The sequence below is a fragment of the Acinonyx jubatus genome, chromosome A1 (assembly GCF_027475565.1).
Source record: "Acinonyx jubatus isolate Ajub_Pintada_27869175 chromosome A1, VMU_Ajub_asm_v1.0, whole genome shotgun sequence".
NCBI lineage: Eukaryota > Metazoa > Chordata > Mammalia > Carnivora > Felidae > Acinonyx > Acinonyx jubatus.
The window spans coordinates 17,824,854-17,839,408 of record NC_069380.1 but is presented as its reverse complement, the minus strand read 5'-3'; the positions used below and the strand labels follow the sequence as shown (position 1 = coordinate 17,839,408).

The window sequence follows — 14,555 nt, the reverse complement described above, 5'->3', positions numbered from 1 at the left end:
CAAACCTTCTTTTCTAGTTGTTTCTTCTTTCTGTCAGTGGCACGGCCACGTTTCGTCACCTCCATTCAGACCCTAACGAACTCTTGTACGGAGTACAGAAAAAACTCCTATCTGGTCTTCCCCTCTTGAGTCTCTTCCACCTTCAATCTACGGTAAGCACTACTGCTAGATTAATCTTTCTCAAGCGTACCTTCTATCCTGTCTCTCCCCCACCCAGGGCCTTCCTTCAAGGAGCATCAATGGCTTCTTCTGGTGCCAAAGAAGTCAAAATCCCTCACTCGGCCATTTAAAACCCTTTAGAATACCTTCCGTAGCACAACTCTAATCCCGAGGTCTGGATCATCAGTACCCTGTTCCGATGGGGTCTCAGACTCTTGGTGGGGTGAAACAACTTGTCATTTCCCTAAAATTGCTAAGAGTGGGTAGAAGAAAGTTACGCTGAGTAAATTCTCTGAGCAGAGTGGAGTAATGCTTCTGGCTATGCTACCTTTTCATTGGAAGGGAGGATGGTAAAAACTGGTTTGGAAATCTACTTGACCAGATGAGCCTTCCAGATATTTTTGATCTCTTAGTGATCATTCCTATAATTAACTGAACTTAACAATTGCATAGATATGATGCAAAACTATTTGCCATAAATAAAATAGATTAAAAACACTATAACCTGGCATTTTATTTTTTTTTTAACATTTATTTATTTTTGAGAGAGAGACACAGAGCACGAGTTGGGGAGGGGCAGAGAGAGAGGGAGACACAGAATCCAAAGCAGGTTCCAGGCTCCGAGCTGTCAGCACAGGGCCTGACGCAAGGCTTGAACTCACTAACTGTGAGATCATGACCTGAGCTTAACTGACTGAGCCACCCAGACATACCTATCAACTGGCATTTAAAAAATTTGTTAAATATGATACACATTTGATGCCCATTTTGCAACAAGTCAAAAATAGATTTCTGATATAGTGTTTTTTGTTCTTTACTCAAAGCAGCAAGACAGATTTTTGGGGGGTGTATAAAGCATCCATTACTTACACCTCATATTCTAAAATCTATACTCAGTCTCCATTACTTATACCTCATACTCTAAAATCTATACTCAGTCTGTACATAGTTGCTATTTGTACCACATAAAGAATACAAAGAAACAAGGCTATTCCCTCTCGTAAGAAATTTAAAATCAGAATACAGCACAATGAATATTATAATTTTTTAAAATCCAGAGTAACTGGTAAATGTAGAATGAGTTGTTGAAAAATATAAAGTTATACATTTTAAATTTTAATCTCAAGTCCAAAGGATGAAAAAATTTAAATTTATTGAAGCTTAGTTGTAACCCAGGGCATGCTTCTATTTATAAGCTAAACTAGCTTACGAATGTCTACAACTCACAATACAGCAGAAAAATCATTACAAATCTGCAATGGAGAAAACCAGAATAAAGCAATACTGCTAAGACACAAATAAATAAAATCAAGACAATAAGACCAAGTCAGAGTTTATCATTTATTTTCAATGTTGGTGTTTGATAGTATAATACAGTTTCTCATTCTGCTCCTCAGTTTAGGAAGCTACCAAGATAGGGAAGGGATTAAAAAAATGAATATGGCTGTGCTAAACAAGATAAGAGATACCAAAGCTCACGGAGAAAGGAAATCTTTCATGCAGTGGGGTGAATAAAGGGAAGGGGAAAGAACTGTTAGCCAATAGGAGAGAAATGCAATGGAAAGAGATTCTCCAGAGCGAATCTGAGTCAAATCCAAACTGTAAAGAGCGGGGAACTGTGATTGATAACGACTCCCCATTCCTGGACAAATGTAAGAGTTCACTATCACTACCAAAGCCAGGTATAGAGTCATACACTCACACTCAATGCTTTGTTTCCAGTGAATCATACACAATAGAGAGAAAACAGTACAGTGATGGACATTATTGTCAGAAGACCTTGAATCTAGTCGAAGCTCTGCCACTTATTACTGTTGCTTTGAACAAGAAATTTAGCCTTTCTGGCACTAATTTCACCACTGTAAGGCAAAATATTGAACTTGATACTTACAAGATACTTTCAGTTTTTAAATTATCCCATTGAGGATTAAGAGCATTTTAATGATCTGCTGGTGAAAAAATAAAAACTCGGGTGCCTGGGTGGCTCAGCTGGTCGAGTGTCTGGCTCTTCGTTTTGGCTCAGGTCATGATTTCACGCTTGTGAAATCAAGCCCCGCATCGGGCTCTGCACTGAGTGTGGAGCCTGCTTTGGATTCTCTCCTCTCTCTTTGCCCCTTCCCGACTCGTGTTTGTTCTCTCTCTCTCTCAATAAATATGTATAAAAAATAACAAAAAATAAAAACTCTATGTGCCTATCTAATTTATACACATACGTACATATGCATACATACATACATTCCTCCCCCCACGTTATTTTGGGGAATTGGGTTTCTTAAATACTGATGTATAATAAGCATATCAGTTATCTGTACACAAAAGGGGAGGTATCTGAGGTGCTAACATGGGTTTACTTTCTTGCCATTTTACTATCCCCTCCTCTTTATTTATAGTGCTAATTACTATGCAATTATTATGTATCTTTTATCTTAAAAAGTATATATGTATATCTGTGTATATATCTATCTGTTTGCCTGCCTGGTGTCTTGGTCCAAATTATTCACTAATATCATTTATAAAATACAGAGTCTCAAATAATGATGAATCATTATAGGGACAAATAATGTTTAAAATGAAGTTTCAGGTATTCTCTAACTAAATACAAAATCACTGAGAAATCATCTCAGTCATACGCTTCTGAAAACTCGGAACATGCTCATCTGTTGATCACCTCACGTACAAGAAGGAAGAAAAGCAGTATGTGTTTTCAGTTGTGTATGCTGAGCACTGGCACGAGCATGGGCATTCACCTCAGATCGCCCGCCACACTGAATTCTGATCAGTCACAGCCAAGACCATAGGTGGTGAATGGAGAGTACCTTTAGGATTATTTCTACAGGTTAAAAATCTGAAGACGAGTCCTGCTTTTCACATAAGCAAAAGGGCCAGTTGAAAGGGAAAAAAGAAATATTTGGATGCAGGCTATGACCATCTATAAAGTTAGACCATTAACTGCCTTGGTCTCTTTACCACCGTGAAAATCTCATAGGTGGTCACTTATCAGGTGGTGCCCTATTGGCCTTTGGACAGTTTAATAATCCTCACAGTGCAATTATAACTTTCAAATAATTAAAAACATGACTCACACAGATAAAAAATGAAAGAGTGCCAATGACTTAATAACTCCTTAATGAGGAACTACTAAGATGGTAAAGCTGGTTCACAGAACATTCTGAGGAACTGGTCATTTATAGGCATTTGAAAAGGAAGGTTAGAATAAAACATGGGTTCATGTCCCCCAGAGCAAAAAAATACATAGGACATGAAGAAGCACGGGGCCTTTAATCATCAACAGTAAGCCGAGCATCAAACTATGATACATGCCCCTAAATGATTAAATAATTCTCGAAGGGCCTGGTAACAATGCTTCAGTGTGACCCTGAAAGGACACGTTGCTCTCCCAGACCTGATCTGCCCTATTTCCAAGTTTTGAAAAATCTTTCATACATTTAGAAAGTAGTTTGCTATACCAGTGTATACATCAAAGATAATAACCATGCAGTTAACTACTGGAAAAAAAAATGGAAGGACATGAGGATATTATAAAACTGGAGGGAAAAGCAGTATTTTTCTTAGGCATCAGAATACCATGCATTAAGAAATTCAATGTGTCCAGTTATAAATGTTACAATGCCAAACAATTTATTATAAATGTCAGAAGTACTAATAAAGACTAATATATAATTAAATGGAGATGCCACCCATTTTAAAACAGATTCACAAAACATTTAAAATAATTATTTAAAGCCTTTAGCCGTGATAAGAAATGAACTGCATACTTCCAGAATCAGTGAGCTTGTCATTAATCAGTACTTTAGGATTTTTGGTTGCCATAACAACATGACACAACTTTCATCATTACCATAAACCCAGCATTTCTAAAAATAGCTATTTCAACAGTCAGGCTCTGTGATCACTAAAATTGAGCTTTATTACAGAACCACAGTTAAGAATGCAATCAAATGCATCACAGGAGAGAAGGTATTAACAGCTTAAGTCTTGGAAAACGAAAAAGAAAAGATGATAATGTATTTAGGAATAACAGATGAAAGAATTTTGATTTTTCTTTTATCATAATACCAAAACCAATGATGTCACAATGGATCAAGTTGATTTTTATCCCAGGTCAGCTTTCTGTCACTGACTGTAAAATTAAAGTACATTTTACATAAGACCAAACCCACATATCTCATATAAGTGTTAACCTATCACATATGCAAATATTTTTGAGTTTCCTTTAAAAATAATAATATAATCTCAGGGCCCCTGTGTGGCTCAGTCGGTTAAGCGTCTGACTTCAGCCCAGGTCACGATCTCACAGTTCGTGGGTTCGAGCCCCGTGTCGGGATCTGTGCTGACAGCTTGGAGCCTAGAGCCTGCTTCGGATTCTGTGTCTCCCTCTCTCTTCCTGCCCCTCCCCAGCTCATGCTCCCACTCTGTCTCTGTCAAAAGTAAATACACTTAAAAAATAATAATATAATCTCAACATAGAAAGGACTAATAAAAATACAGTACAGGCTAGTGTTAAAGAGAATAGGCATTGGAATCAGAAATAGTGGATTCAAATCTTGGCTCTGCTTGCTTCTGTTTGCCCTTGGCTCAATTATTTAAACTTTCTAAGCGATGTCTCCACTGGAAAGAGGAAATCCTAATTCATGGGAGGACTAAGTGAAGTTAAAGAATCAATCTGGTTGAGGTGTTCAGATTGATTACACTGTAGGAGTTGGGGTGGGGCAAGGGTGAAAACAGAATAGTTCAGAAGCTAACGTGGTAATACAGGCACAAGTGACACTACCTTGGACCAGAGTGGTGAACTGTGAAGATGTTCAAAAGTAACTAGAGTCTCCTCTCACATACTTTTTTCTAGATAAACATTTAATAAAGTGGTTCTTTGAGAATTATGACTGAAGTTATACTGAATTTATTAGATTAACTGTATCATATAACCAGTTGGAAAAGAATATCATGTGACTGTTGGAGCGCTGAAAATCCACAGCAAAACTCACACTTAATGATGAAACATCCGAAACATTTTCATTAAAATTCAAAGTAAAATATGTACACTCACTATCACATCTACTATTTACCTTGGAGTTCTTAACCGATACAATGATTTTAGTCATAAATACTGAAAAAAAATTAATAAAACTCATTATCCTTAGCTGTCTTCACCAAAAACTAAACAACTGATAAGTTAATAGAACTAAAATAGTTTAGTTACTTGGCCAGATTCAAAATGATCATATGAAATTTAGTACATTTGATATACACCAGCAATATCTAATTAGAACAGGTAACAGAAAATAAAATATCTTATCATAATAGTCACAGAATTATTTCCTAGGAAGAAACCCGATAATATAGACAGAAGACTGTATGAGGAAATTATAAAACTTTATTGAAAATTCTAAAATATCTGAATAAACAGGCATACCATGTTCATAGATAAAAATATTCACTAGTGGATTATACCCATTTCTTTTTTGCTCATTCTTACATTAGCTTGGTGAATGTTTTATAGGCACTTGAAAAGAATGTTACCTTCTATAAATGTGTGTGGTATTCTATATGTATTAGGTTTGATTGCTGGCATTGTTCAGTTCCTTTACACCATGTCAGATTTTTGGTTACTTTTTCTAACAATTACTGAGAGGGGTGTTGAAATAACCTACCTACAATTGTCAGTGTATCTATTCTTCCTCAATTCTATGAACTTATACTGCTTATTTTTTGAAGCTCTGCTATTAGATGCACACATTGACAATTATATCTTCTTCATGAATTGATTCTATTATTATTGTAAAACGTACCTCCTTATCTTTGGTATCTGTCTTGCAGTCTAATTTTTCTGATACCAGTACAACTACTTTAGCTTTGTTATGATTTTACTTTTAAACTATCTGTATCCTTACTGTTAAAGTGTATTTCTTATAGACAGCAGACAGTGGGCCATGCTTTTTCATCTAAGAATCTAATCTGCCTTTTAACTGAAGTATACAGTTCTTTTACATTTAATATAATAATTTATAAGGTTGAATTTAAGTCTATCATCCTGCTATTATTTTTTTTTAGATTTTCCCCTTCTATTCTTTTCCCTTCTTTTTCTGCCTTGTTTTGATATAATTGCTTTTTTAGCATTCTATTTTATTTTGACTATTGGAATGTTAGGTAATTTTGTTCATTTGAGAGCTGGCTGCAAGGTTCACAATCTACCTTCAAAAAATATTATTATATTATATAATAACCTTGTAACATCATAAATATGTATTTCTACTTCCCTCCCACTCCATCTCTTGTGCATTTCTTATAAATTTCATTTCTATGTGTTAAAAATTCCACAATTCACTGTTAGTATTTTTGTTTTAAATGGTCCACTACCTTTTATATTTAGCATTTTCTGTACTCATTATTCCTGTGTTGATCTGAGTTTTCTTCTGGTATTCTTTTCCTTGAGCCTGACAGACTTCCTTTATTATTTCCTACAGTGCAGTATACTAGTAATAAGTCCTCTCTACTTTTGTTTATCAGAAAATGTATTTTTTGTGCGTTGAGTTTGAAAGATACATGTGATGAACACACAAAGTAGACATTTAAAGATGATATTCTATTGCCTTCTCGTTTGCACTGTTTCTAATAAGAAGTCAGTAATATACTTAACCATCATTCGAATCCTATACACAATATGTCTTTTTCCCTCTGGCTGCTTTCAAGATTTTTCTCTTTATCCCTGGTTTTCAATGATAAGATGATGGTACGTATACTCTGGTATGGTTTTCTCTGCTGAGTTATTTAGCTTCTTGGGTTGTGGGTTCATGTTTTCCATCACATTTGGAAAAACTTGTTTCATTTCTTCAAATTTTTTCTGACTCATTCTCATTATGACACTCCAGTTATTATACCTACTTTAGTTTGCTTAATATTATGCCACAATTCACTAAGGCTCTCTTCATCTTTTTCTAGCCTTTTAATGTTTTCTATCAGTGCGTCAGTTTGGATGGTTTCTACTGTACTCTTTTCAAGTTGACTGATCTTTCTCTCTGGGGTGTCCAACTGAGAGTTAAACCCAGTCAGTCAATTTTTCACTTTAGATGTTACACTTTTCAGGTCTAGAATTCTCAGGTCTAAAATTCCCTATTTCTTCTCTCAGTATAATAATGTTTTCCTTTAAGTCCTTGAACACACTGTAACTAGCTGCTTATAAGGAACTTACCTGCTAGTTTTATAAACTGTCATTTGTCTGTTTCTATTGACAGATTTTTTCCTAGTTTTGGTTCATATTTTCCTACTACTTCTTCTAAGTAATATTGCATTACACATGCTACACGGTTGACTGTCTGTATTTATTGTCATCCTTAGGAGTGCTAAGCTTTGTTCAGGAAGGCAGTTGGTTTAGTTAAAAATCAGCATGATACTTTATACTTTGTTTTTAAGCTTTTTTGAGTATAAGGTAGGCTTTATGTAGGACCAGATTAACCTTTCTTTGAAGGCTTGGGCTTTCTCGAGTCTCTAAAGCATTGTGCAAGCTCCAGTTATTCTTCAGCTTACAGGTTTCCAGTAGCTGTTCTTTTCTGGTGGAACTATTTTCCCCCAAAACTTACTTTATTTTTATTGAGAACAGGTATTCCTGATAGTTAATACAGGTGGCTTAAAAGGAGGTAAAGAAGAAAAAAATTATTCTGTATACCTCTTTAAGTAAAGAGGAAATACTTCCTATAAAGGCATTATTTTTTACATTATTACATTATTTTTTTAGTATGTCAAATCAAGGAAGATTCCTGAATAAGAGTTCTCAAATCACATCTGATATAATAACATTCAGAAATAATTCTGAATCATCAAGAAAAGACACTGAGAATATTTTACATATGTGTATATATATATATATATATATATATACACATATATATACATATATATATATATATATGTTTAACTGTAGCTTCTGTATTCCAATGTCTAATATTTGTATCACTGAAAGGTGAATATTGGAGTTTGACACTGAAAAAAGAACATCTCTAATTCATCCCAAGGAAGAAAAGAAGGAAGAATTCCTTAAAATTATTTTCGTTCTCTTTTCTCCACTTTCTATACAACTTTGTTTCCTGGCTAAATTTATTCGAGAGAGAGAGACAGACAGACAGACAGACAGACAGTGAGGGGGTGGGTAGGGGCAGAGAGGGAGGGAGACACGGAACCTGAAGTAGCCTCCAGGCTCTGAGCTGTCAGCACCAAGCCCAACGCAGGGCTTGAACTCACGAACAGTGAGATCATGACCTGACCTGAAGCTGGACACTTAACCAACTGAGCCACCCAGACGCCCCTCTGTAACTTTACTTTTAACTCTTATTAAAGCTTAGGAATGGGTGGGGGGGGGGGGGGGGAGTCTGTTAGGAGGTATCCCTGAGTCTAGGGACATAAACTTTTAAAGTTTTGATGGAAGTTGTCAAATTGCCCTCTAAAAAGATTGTACTAATTTATACTCTCGCCAACTGCATATGAAAATACCCATTTTCCCAGACCCTTTCAATTAGCATATAACAAACGCCTTATTGTCAGCAATCCGATGGACAGATATTCTCACTGCTGTTTTAATTTGCATTTTTTGATAATTATTATGTTCTATTTATTTGCCATTTGCATTTCTTCTGTGAACTGTCCAAACACACAGTGCCTATTTTTCTACTGTTTTGTCCTGATTTGTGGTATTTTGTTTGCTATTAAGGATACTTTGTTACATAAATTGAAAATATTGCTCCACATTACGGTTTTTATTTTAACTTGGTTTATATTGTTGTTTTCTGTAAAAACAAAAACAAGACAAAAACTTTAAAGTGTTATGTAGCCAAATCTGTTCCAATTTCTCCTTTATGGCATCTGCTCTACCTGCCATCCTTTATAAAACACATTAAAACTTCCCGTCATTCAGCATATTATGAAAAGAATCACGGTATGTTTTATATTTAGTGACATCCCAAACGGCGCAACATTCAAATACTAAGATTGAAACGTGGTTAAATCTAAAGAACTACAGGTATTCGGTTAAGAAAAATAATTTAAGAAACACACACAAACAATCTGAGACACGGCACAATGGATTTTCTTTTATAATCTCTCAGGTCTTTAGAATTCCAGGTAAGTAGACAGTATGAGATCTTTTAGGATGATAAAATATAAAAGTAAAAAAAAAAAATTAAAATCATTAACTACACCTAAAATGATCAAATTTCCCAACTTTATGTCTGAGAAAAACTGATCCATCCCCTTGCCAGTCAATTCTAGTTGGCCAATCTAATTCAAATTTTCCTGCGTGTTGACTCAGAAGCTACCTCCTTGCTCTATTCACTGCTGCGGACGTGCCCTCCAGGACAGCAGGAAACAAGTGTGCCGTCTCTGCCCCACGGCTCCCCTTCTGGTAACTGGAGTATTTTCTTCAAGTTCAATAGTTCTTTCCTTACCACACTTTTTCATATAAGTATTTGTGGGGCACCTGGGTGGCTCAGTCAGTTAAGGGCTGGACCAGCTCAGGTCATGATCTCACAGTTCGTGAGCTCGTGCCCTGCCATCAGGCTCTGTGCTGACAGCCCAGAGCCTGGAGCCTGCTTCGGAGTCTGTGTCCCCTTCTCTCTCTGCCCCTCCCCCGCTCATTCTCTCTCTTCTCTCTCTCTCTCTCTCAAAAATAATAAATAAACATTTAAAAAATATTAAAATAAAATAAATATTTGTTCACACATCTAACTGACCCAACAGACTATGATCTCCCTGAAGACAGTGCAAATGTCCTTCAAATCTTAATCCTTAGTGCCTGTTACACAGAAAGCATTTAATACACAGCAGGGCAAATGGAAAGGAAAAAAAAAAATGTCTAAAATTGTCTAATTTCCTACTTCCACGCAACTTAAATTTGTCAATATTTTCCTTATAATCAGGAAGGTCAGACAATATGATCCTTCTGTTTCTTCTAACCGTAACATTCTGAGATATTACTGTATAGTTCTTTGTCTTGAACACATTCCTGGTAAATAGGTGATACTGAAAAATTACAAAATATACCTAACAGATCTAAACAGTCTGTACAGCAGCTCATCTGCACAGCACAATTAATATACTATTGAGCTTCCACGACATTTTCAATGTCATTCTGACATGTTTATTAATTTGGTATTATGGCTATATGCTTCCATTATAGTCACATCAATTTTAAGAATCATTCACTAAGTAGAGATTTTGGAGCCGCCTACATGTAAGCAGTAAGTATGAGCAGGGTCGGGTCAGATCTCTTAGGGTGGCCGAGGCGTGAAAAAGGCTGGTAACCATAAATCTTCAATCTATATTCTTCAATCTAGGAGAACGTCAATCTCCTATTCTTGAAAAGAAATTTTTTTCTAAGAAGTGTGCTTGCTGTTTTGAAAAATATGTGAATCTTAACCAACTAGTTGAGACAGAAACACACTTACTTCACTGTGGCACTTAGGAGAAAGTTCAGCTGTGGCATTAACAGGCTGTCTGGGGCTGACAGGTAACGATCAAACTGAACCTAAATGAAACAGAGAAAGAGCAAAACATAAAGTGCGTACATCTGCTAACGGACATCTCAAATATAACCAACTCATTTAAGGGTTAAATCTTAGGAAATATACCATAGTACAAATAATGACTTCTTTGTGATCAAATGAGTTATTTCTTCAACATTCTAACTAAAATTCCCTAAAAGTATAAACTTCATTTTTAAAAATATTTATTTTTGAGACACAGAGAGAGAGAGAGAGAGAGAGAGCGAGCAAGTGAGCGAGGTGGAGGTGCAGAGAGAGAGGAGGACAGAGGATATGAAGTTGGCTCCATGCTAATAGCAGCGAGCCCAATGCGGGGCTCAAACTCACAAACCATGAGATCCTGACCTGAGCCAAAGTCAGACGTTCAACTGACTGAGCCACCCAGGCGCTCCACAAGGGTCGACCTCTTAAAGTAGTTAATATCAGCATAGCTGCTTTGAAAATTCTAAATCCAAGTGGTTCATCTTAATCTCCCTCAGCGAACTTTTGAATAAAAAATACTAACAAGAAGTAAAGTGATCAGATTTCAAGTCTACCTTACTTCCTTAAATCCACTGTATGTTAATTATTCGTTTACTTATTCCTTCAACTGATATTTATCGAGTACCTACTATTAGGAAGGTAGTATATTAGGTAAAGTATATATAGTGGTGAGCAAAAGAGGACAGTCAGTCCCTAGCTTCAGAGAGCTATGGCCTACTGAGAAAGATGGTAAGTAAGTAATAAGGTAAATAAATATATAATTACAAACTGTGTTGGATGCTATGAAGGAAAAAACCAAAGTAGTATAAAAGTGTAAATCAGGAGGATGGACCTAGCTTCTGTGTTTGGCTAAAGAATCTGAGGAAAGGAAATCTGAAGTGAGATCTTAGAGATGAAAAGAGACTAAGTACGTGTGTGCAGTGAGGGTTCGGGGGTTGCATGGATGGGACAGCACGAAGACTTGAAGTGAGAAAGAGAATGGCGAACAGAAATCAGTTCGTATAGGTCTCACACGCTTTCTTACAGGATTTTAATTCTTATTGGAAAGGCATGAGGAAGCCATTGAAGGAGGGGAATAATCTGATTTAAGTTTTAAGAAACTAAGTCTGGCTGCAGGAAGAAGGAAATGGAAGGTAGATGCAAGGACACTAAATAGGCAGCTACCGCGGCACCTTAGACACAAGGACAATAACACGGCAGACAGAAGAGGAGATATTTGAGAGAACTGGACAGTAAAATCAGCAGCATCTGCTTAGTGACAGGACGGAAGGGCATGACTCTCAGATCTGGATCTGTGCCATTTAATTCACAGCGTTATTACAATTCATAACTGTATTCTTTTCACACTTATTTAGTTGTGTAACAGCTATACCCCTTACTAGATCATGTCTATTTTCATCCCAATTCTTAGCATAATGCCTAGAAAACAGAGGACAATGTTGAAATAATAATGGACAGAAGCTCTTACTGCTTTCTGAGTTAAGAACACTTGGAGGAGGACCTGGGGGTGGGGGGCAGGAAGACGTGACAGAGTTCGAGCCTGGCGTATGCCGAACTGAAGTGCCCTGAAGCATTCCAGTGAAGGCAGCAGGCAGTTACCACACACAAAACAAGATTCTGTTTCGTTAGAGAGACATAAAATCTTCAACTCAATTGTTATTCAAGTTTAAGACCACGCACAAAAGAACTTGCAACGGGGTTTAAATGTATTTTGTGGGTTTATATTATGGACTGGATATGTGTCGGTGGGGAGAGAAAGACAGGGAGGAAACACATTTAGTGAGTACGAAGATGACTGATCTGTGTGTAGAGTTATGTCCTCATTTTGGGGGGGCAAATACCTTGGAGTGAGACCACTAGGTAGTATGGTGAGTGTATATTTAACTTTCTAAGAAGCTTATCTTTTTTTAGGTTTATTTATTTTGAGAGAGAGAGTGCACACGCGCATGTGTGCATGTGGAGGAGTAGCAGAGAGGCAGAGAGGGAGAGAGGGAATCCCAAGCAGGGTCCGTGCTGCCAGTGCAGAGCCTGACGCTGGGGCTCAATCCCACAAACCGTGAGACCACGACCTGAGCTGAGATCAAGAGTCAGATGCTTAACTGACTGACCACTCAGGCACCCAGAAACTCACCTTTTTGAAATAATCTAAAATGTATTCATTTCCATTTATCTTTACTTAAACTTTTTAGAATGAAATCTGTTTTGAAAGTTTTTGCTGTGATGTTTGATGAATAGAAGTTATGACTGTTACTTCTCTTTCTCTAGTCTTTTGTCATGATGTGACGTTTCTTATTTAGTAGTTGAGAGTGTAAGTACTAGGTTGAATGGGGTGTTCGGAGGTTTCGAGTTAATACACGAAAAACACTTGGCACGCGCAACAATGTTACTGGCTGGTGTTATTCATCACTGTTATTACTACCGCTAGCGTTATTATTATACAGCTTCCAAAGAACATCATCCTACAAGGGCTAAATGAGTGTCACGTGATTGGTGGACATACATACACACAAAGTCTATACTTAAGACATGGAAACACACTCCGGGAAGCGGCACGCGGGCAGAGAGGGATGTGCAAGCAAGCTCTTCACTTGAAAAGAAGGTAATAAAGTGGAGGTTCGAGGAGTCTCACGCTCCAGAGTAATTTTAAGACTGGACTCTGATTTCAGTGATCTCAGAGAGAAATCAAGAACTATAAAGACTAATAGCAGGAAGTCTTGAATGATATACAGCCCAACTTCTTCGTGTCTGTCATTCCCGTTTCTCTATGACATTAGGAGTAAAACTCTGAAAATGAAGAAAACCTGAACAGGGATGATGAGGTTATGAGGGTGTAGTGGAATATTAGCACAAATGGATGTTGTGTTCGGACCTTAGTTAAAGGAAACCTGTGTGCAATCATTATCCTTAAACCCCCTGTGGATAAAGTATATATCAAGAGACAAAATTACCACCGAGGACAAAACTATCACACAGGAAAAAATTAATAGTGTTCCATAAGGAAACCTATGCTGAAATGCTTGATTTTATTCTTATTCACTTACCATTGCAGCCTTCAGTGCCACGGAATCTAGGTTGGGCAAATTAGCTAAAGAGCCCTAGAAAAAAAAAAAACAAAAACAGCAAAAACAAGATGTAAAAAAGGTGCTACAGTTTCCGTTCACTTATGAAATACAGGCTATTAATAGATTCCCCAAAGTTGGAAATTTGGCTCATTTCCAAAGAACTCAAGCGTCATCTCTTCAACCTCAGTGAGAGCAGGGACTATGGCTTGTTCATTTTTGTGTAACTAGCACGAAGGCACATAATCATATTTGTCGGAGGGAGTGACAAGCAGAAGTTTAACAACAGGAACACCAGGATATTTCAGATTGACTTATAAGCAAGCAACCAGGCGAGGAAGCATTTAGGAAATGGCAGCAAGATATGGAGGCTTGAAGTCTCACCCTGACAATCTGAGATAGTATAAAACGGCAGCAGAATTGATTCTTCTCTGGTAGAAATCTGCTTGCTGCTTTATCAAAATAACAAATTTGGAGCCGGTGATTTTTGAAAGCTTCATTTAAGAGCTCCTGGACTATAAAATATGTTTCATGTTAATGCCACTTAAACGAGTTCTTTGCGGGGTGCGCCTGGCTGGTGCATGTTGGTACAGTGTGTGACTCCTGATCTCAGGGTCATGGGTTTGAGCCCCGTGGTGGGCATGCAGCCTACTTAATAAGATAAAACAAAATCTTTAAAAAAATGAGTTCTTAGCTTTCTAAAGAAAGATGCTTACGTGAATTTCTCAGGTTCCCCCACTCCCTTCTCTATTTCCACTGGAGTTCTATAACTTAACAAGATATTATGTTGGTCTCAGAAGTATTTACC

The 14,555-nt window shown here is 37.1% G+C and overlaps 1 protein-coding gene across 4 annotated transcripts in view; it reads right to left on the bottom strand.

Annotated features, from left to right (window-relative positions):
- The window catches only part of COG6 (component of oligomeric golgi complex 6), a 129,498-nt gene that overhangs the window by 52,605 nt on the left and 62,338 nt on the right, over window positions 1-14,555 (bottom strand). For all 4 annotated transcript variants that reach the window (XM_053214691.1, XM_053214697.1, XM_053214695.1 and 1 more), the window contains exons 17-18: window positions 13,730-13,783; window positions 10,611-10,690 (exon numbers count right to left, since the gene is read on the bottom strand). In XM_053214691.1, the coding sequence (XP_053070666.1) occupies window positions 10,611-10,690; window positions 13,730-13,783 (134 nt within the window). The remainder of the gene's footprint in view (window positions 1-10,610; window positions 10,691-13,729; window positions 13,784-14,555) is intronic.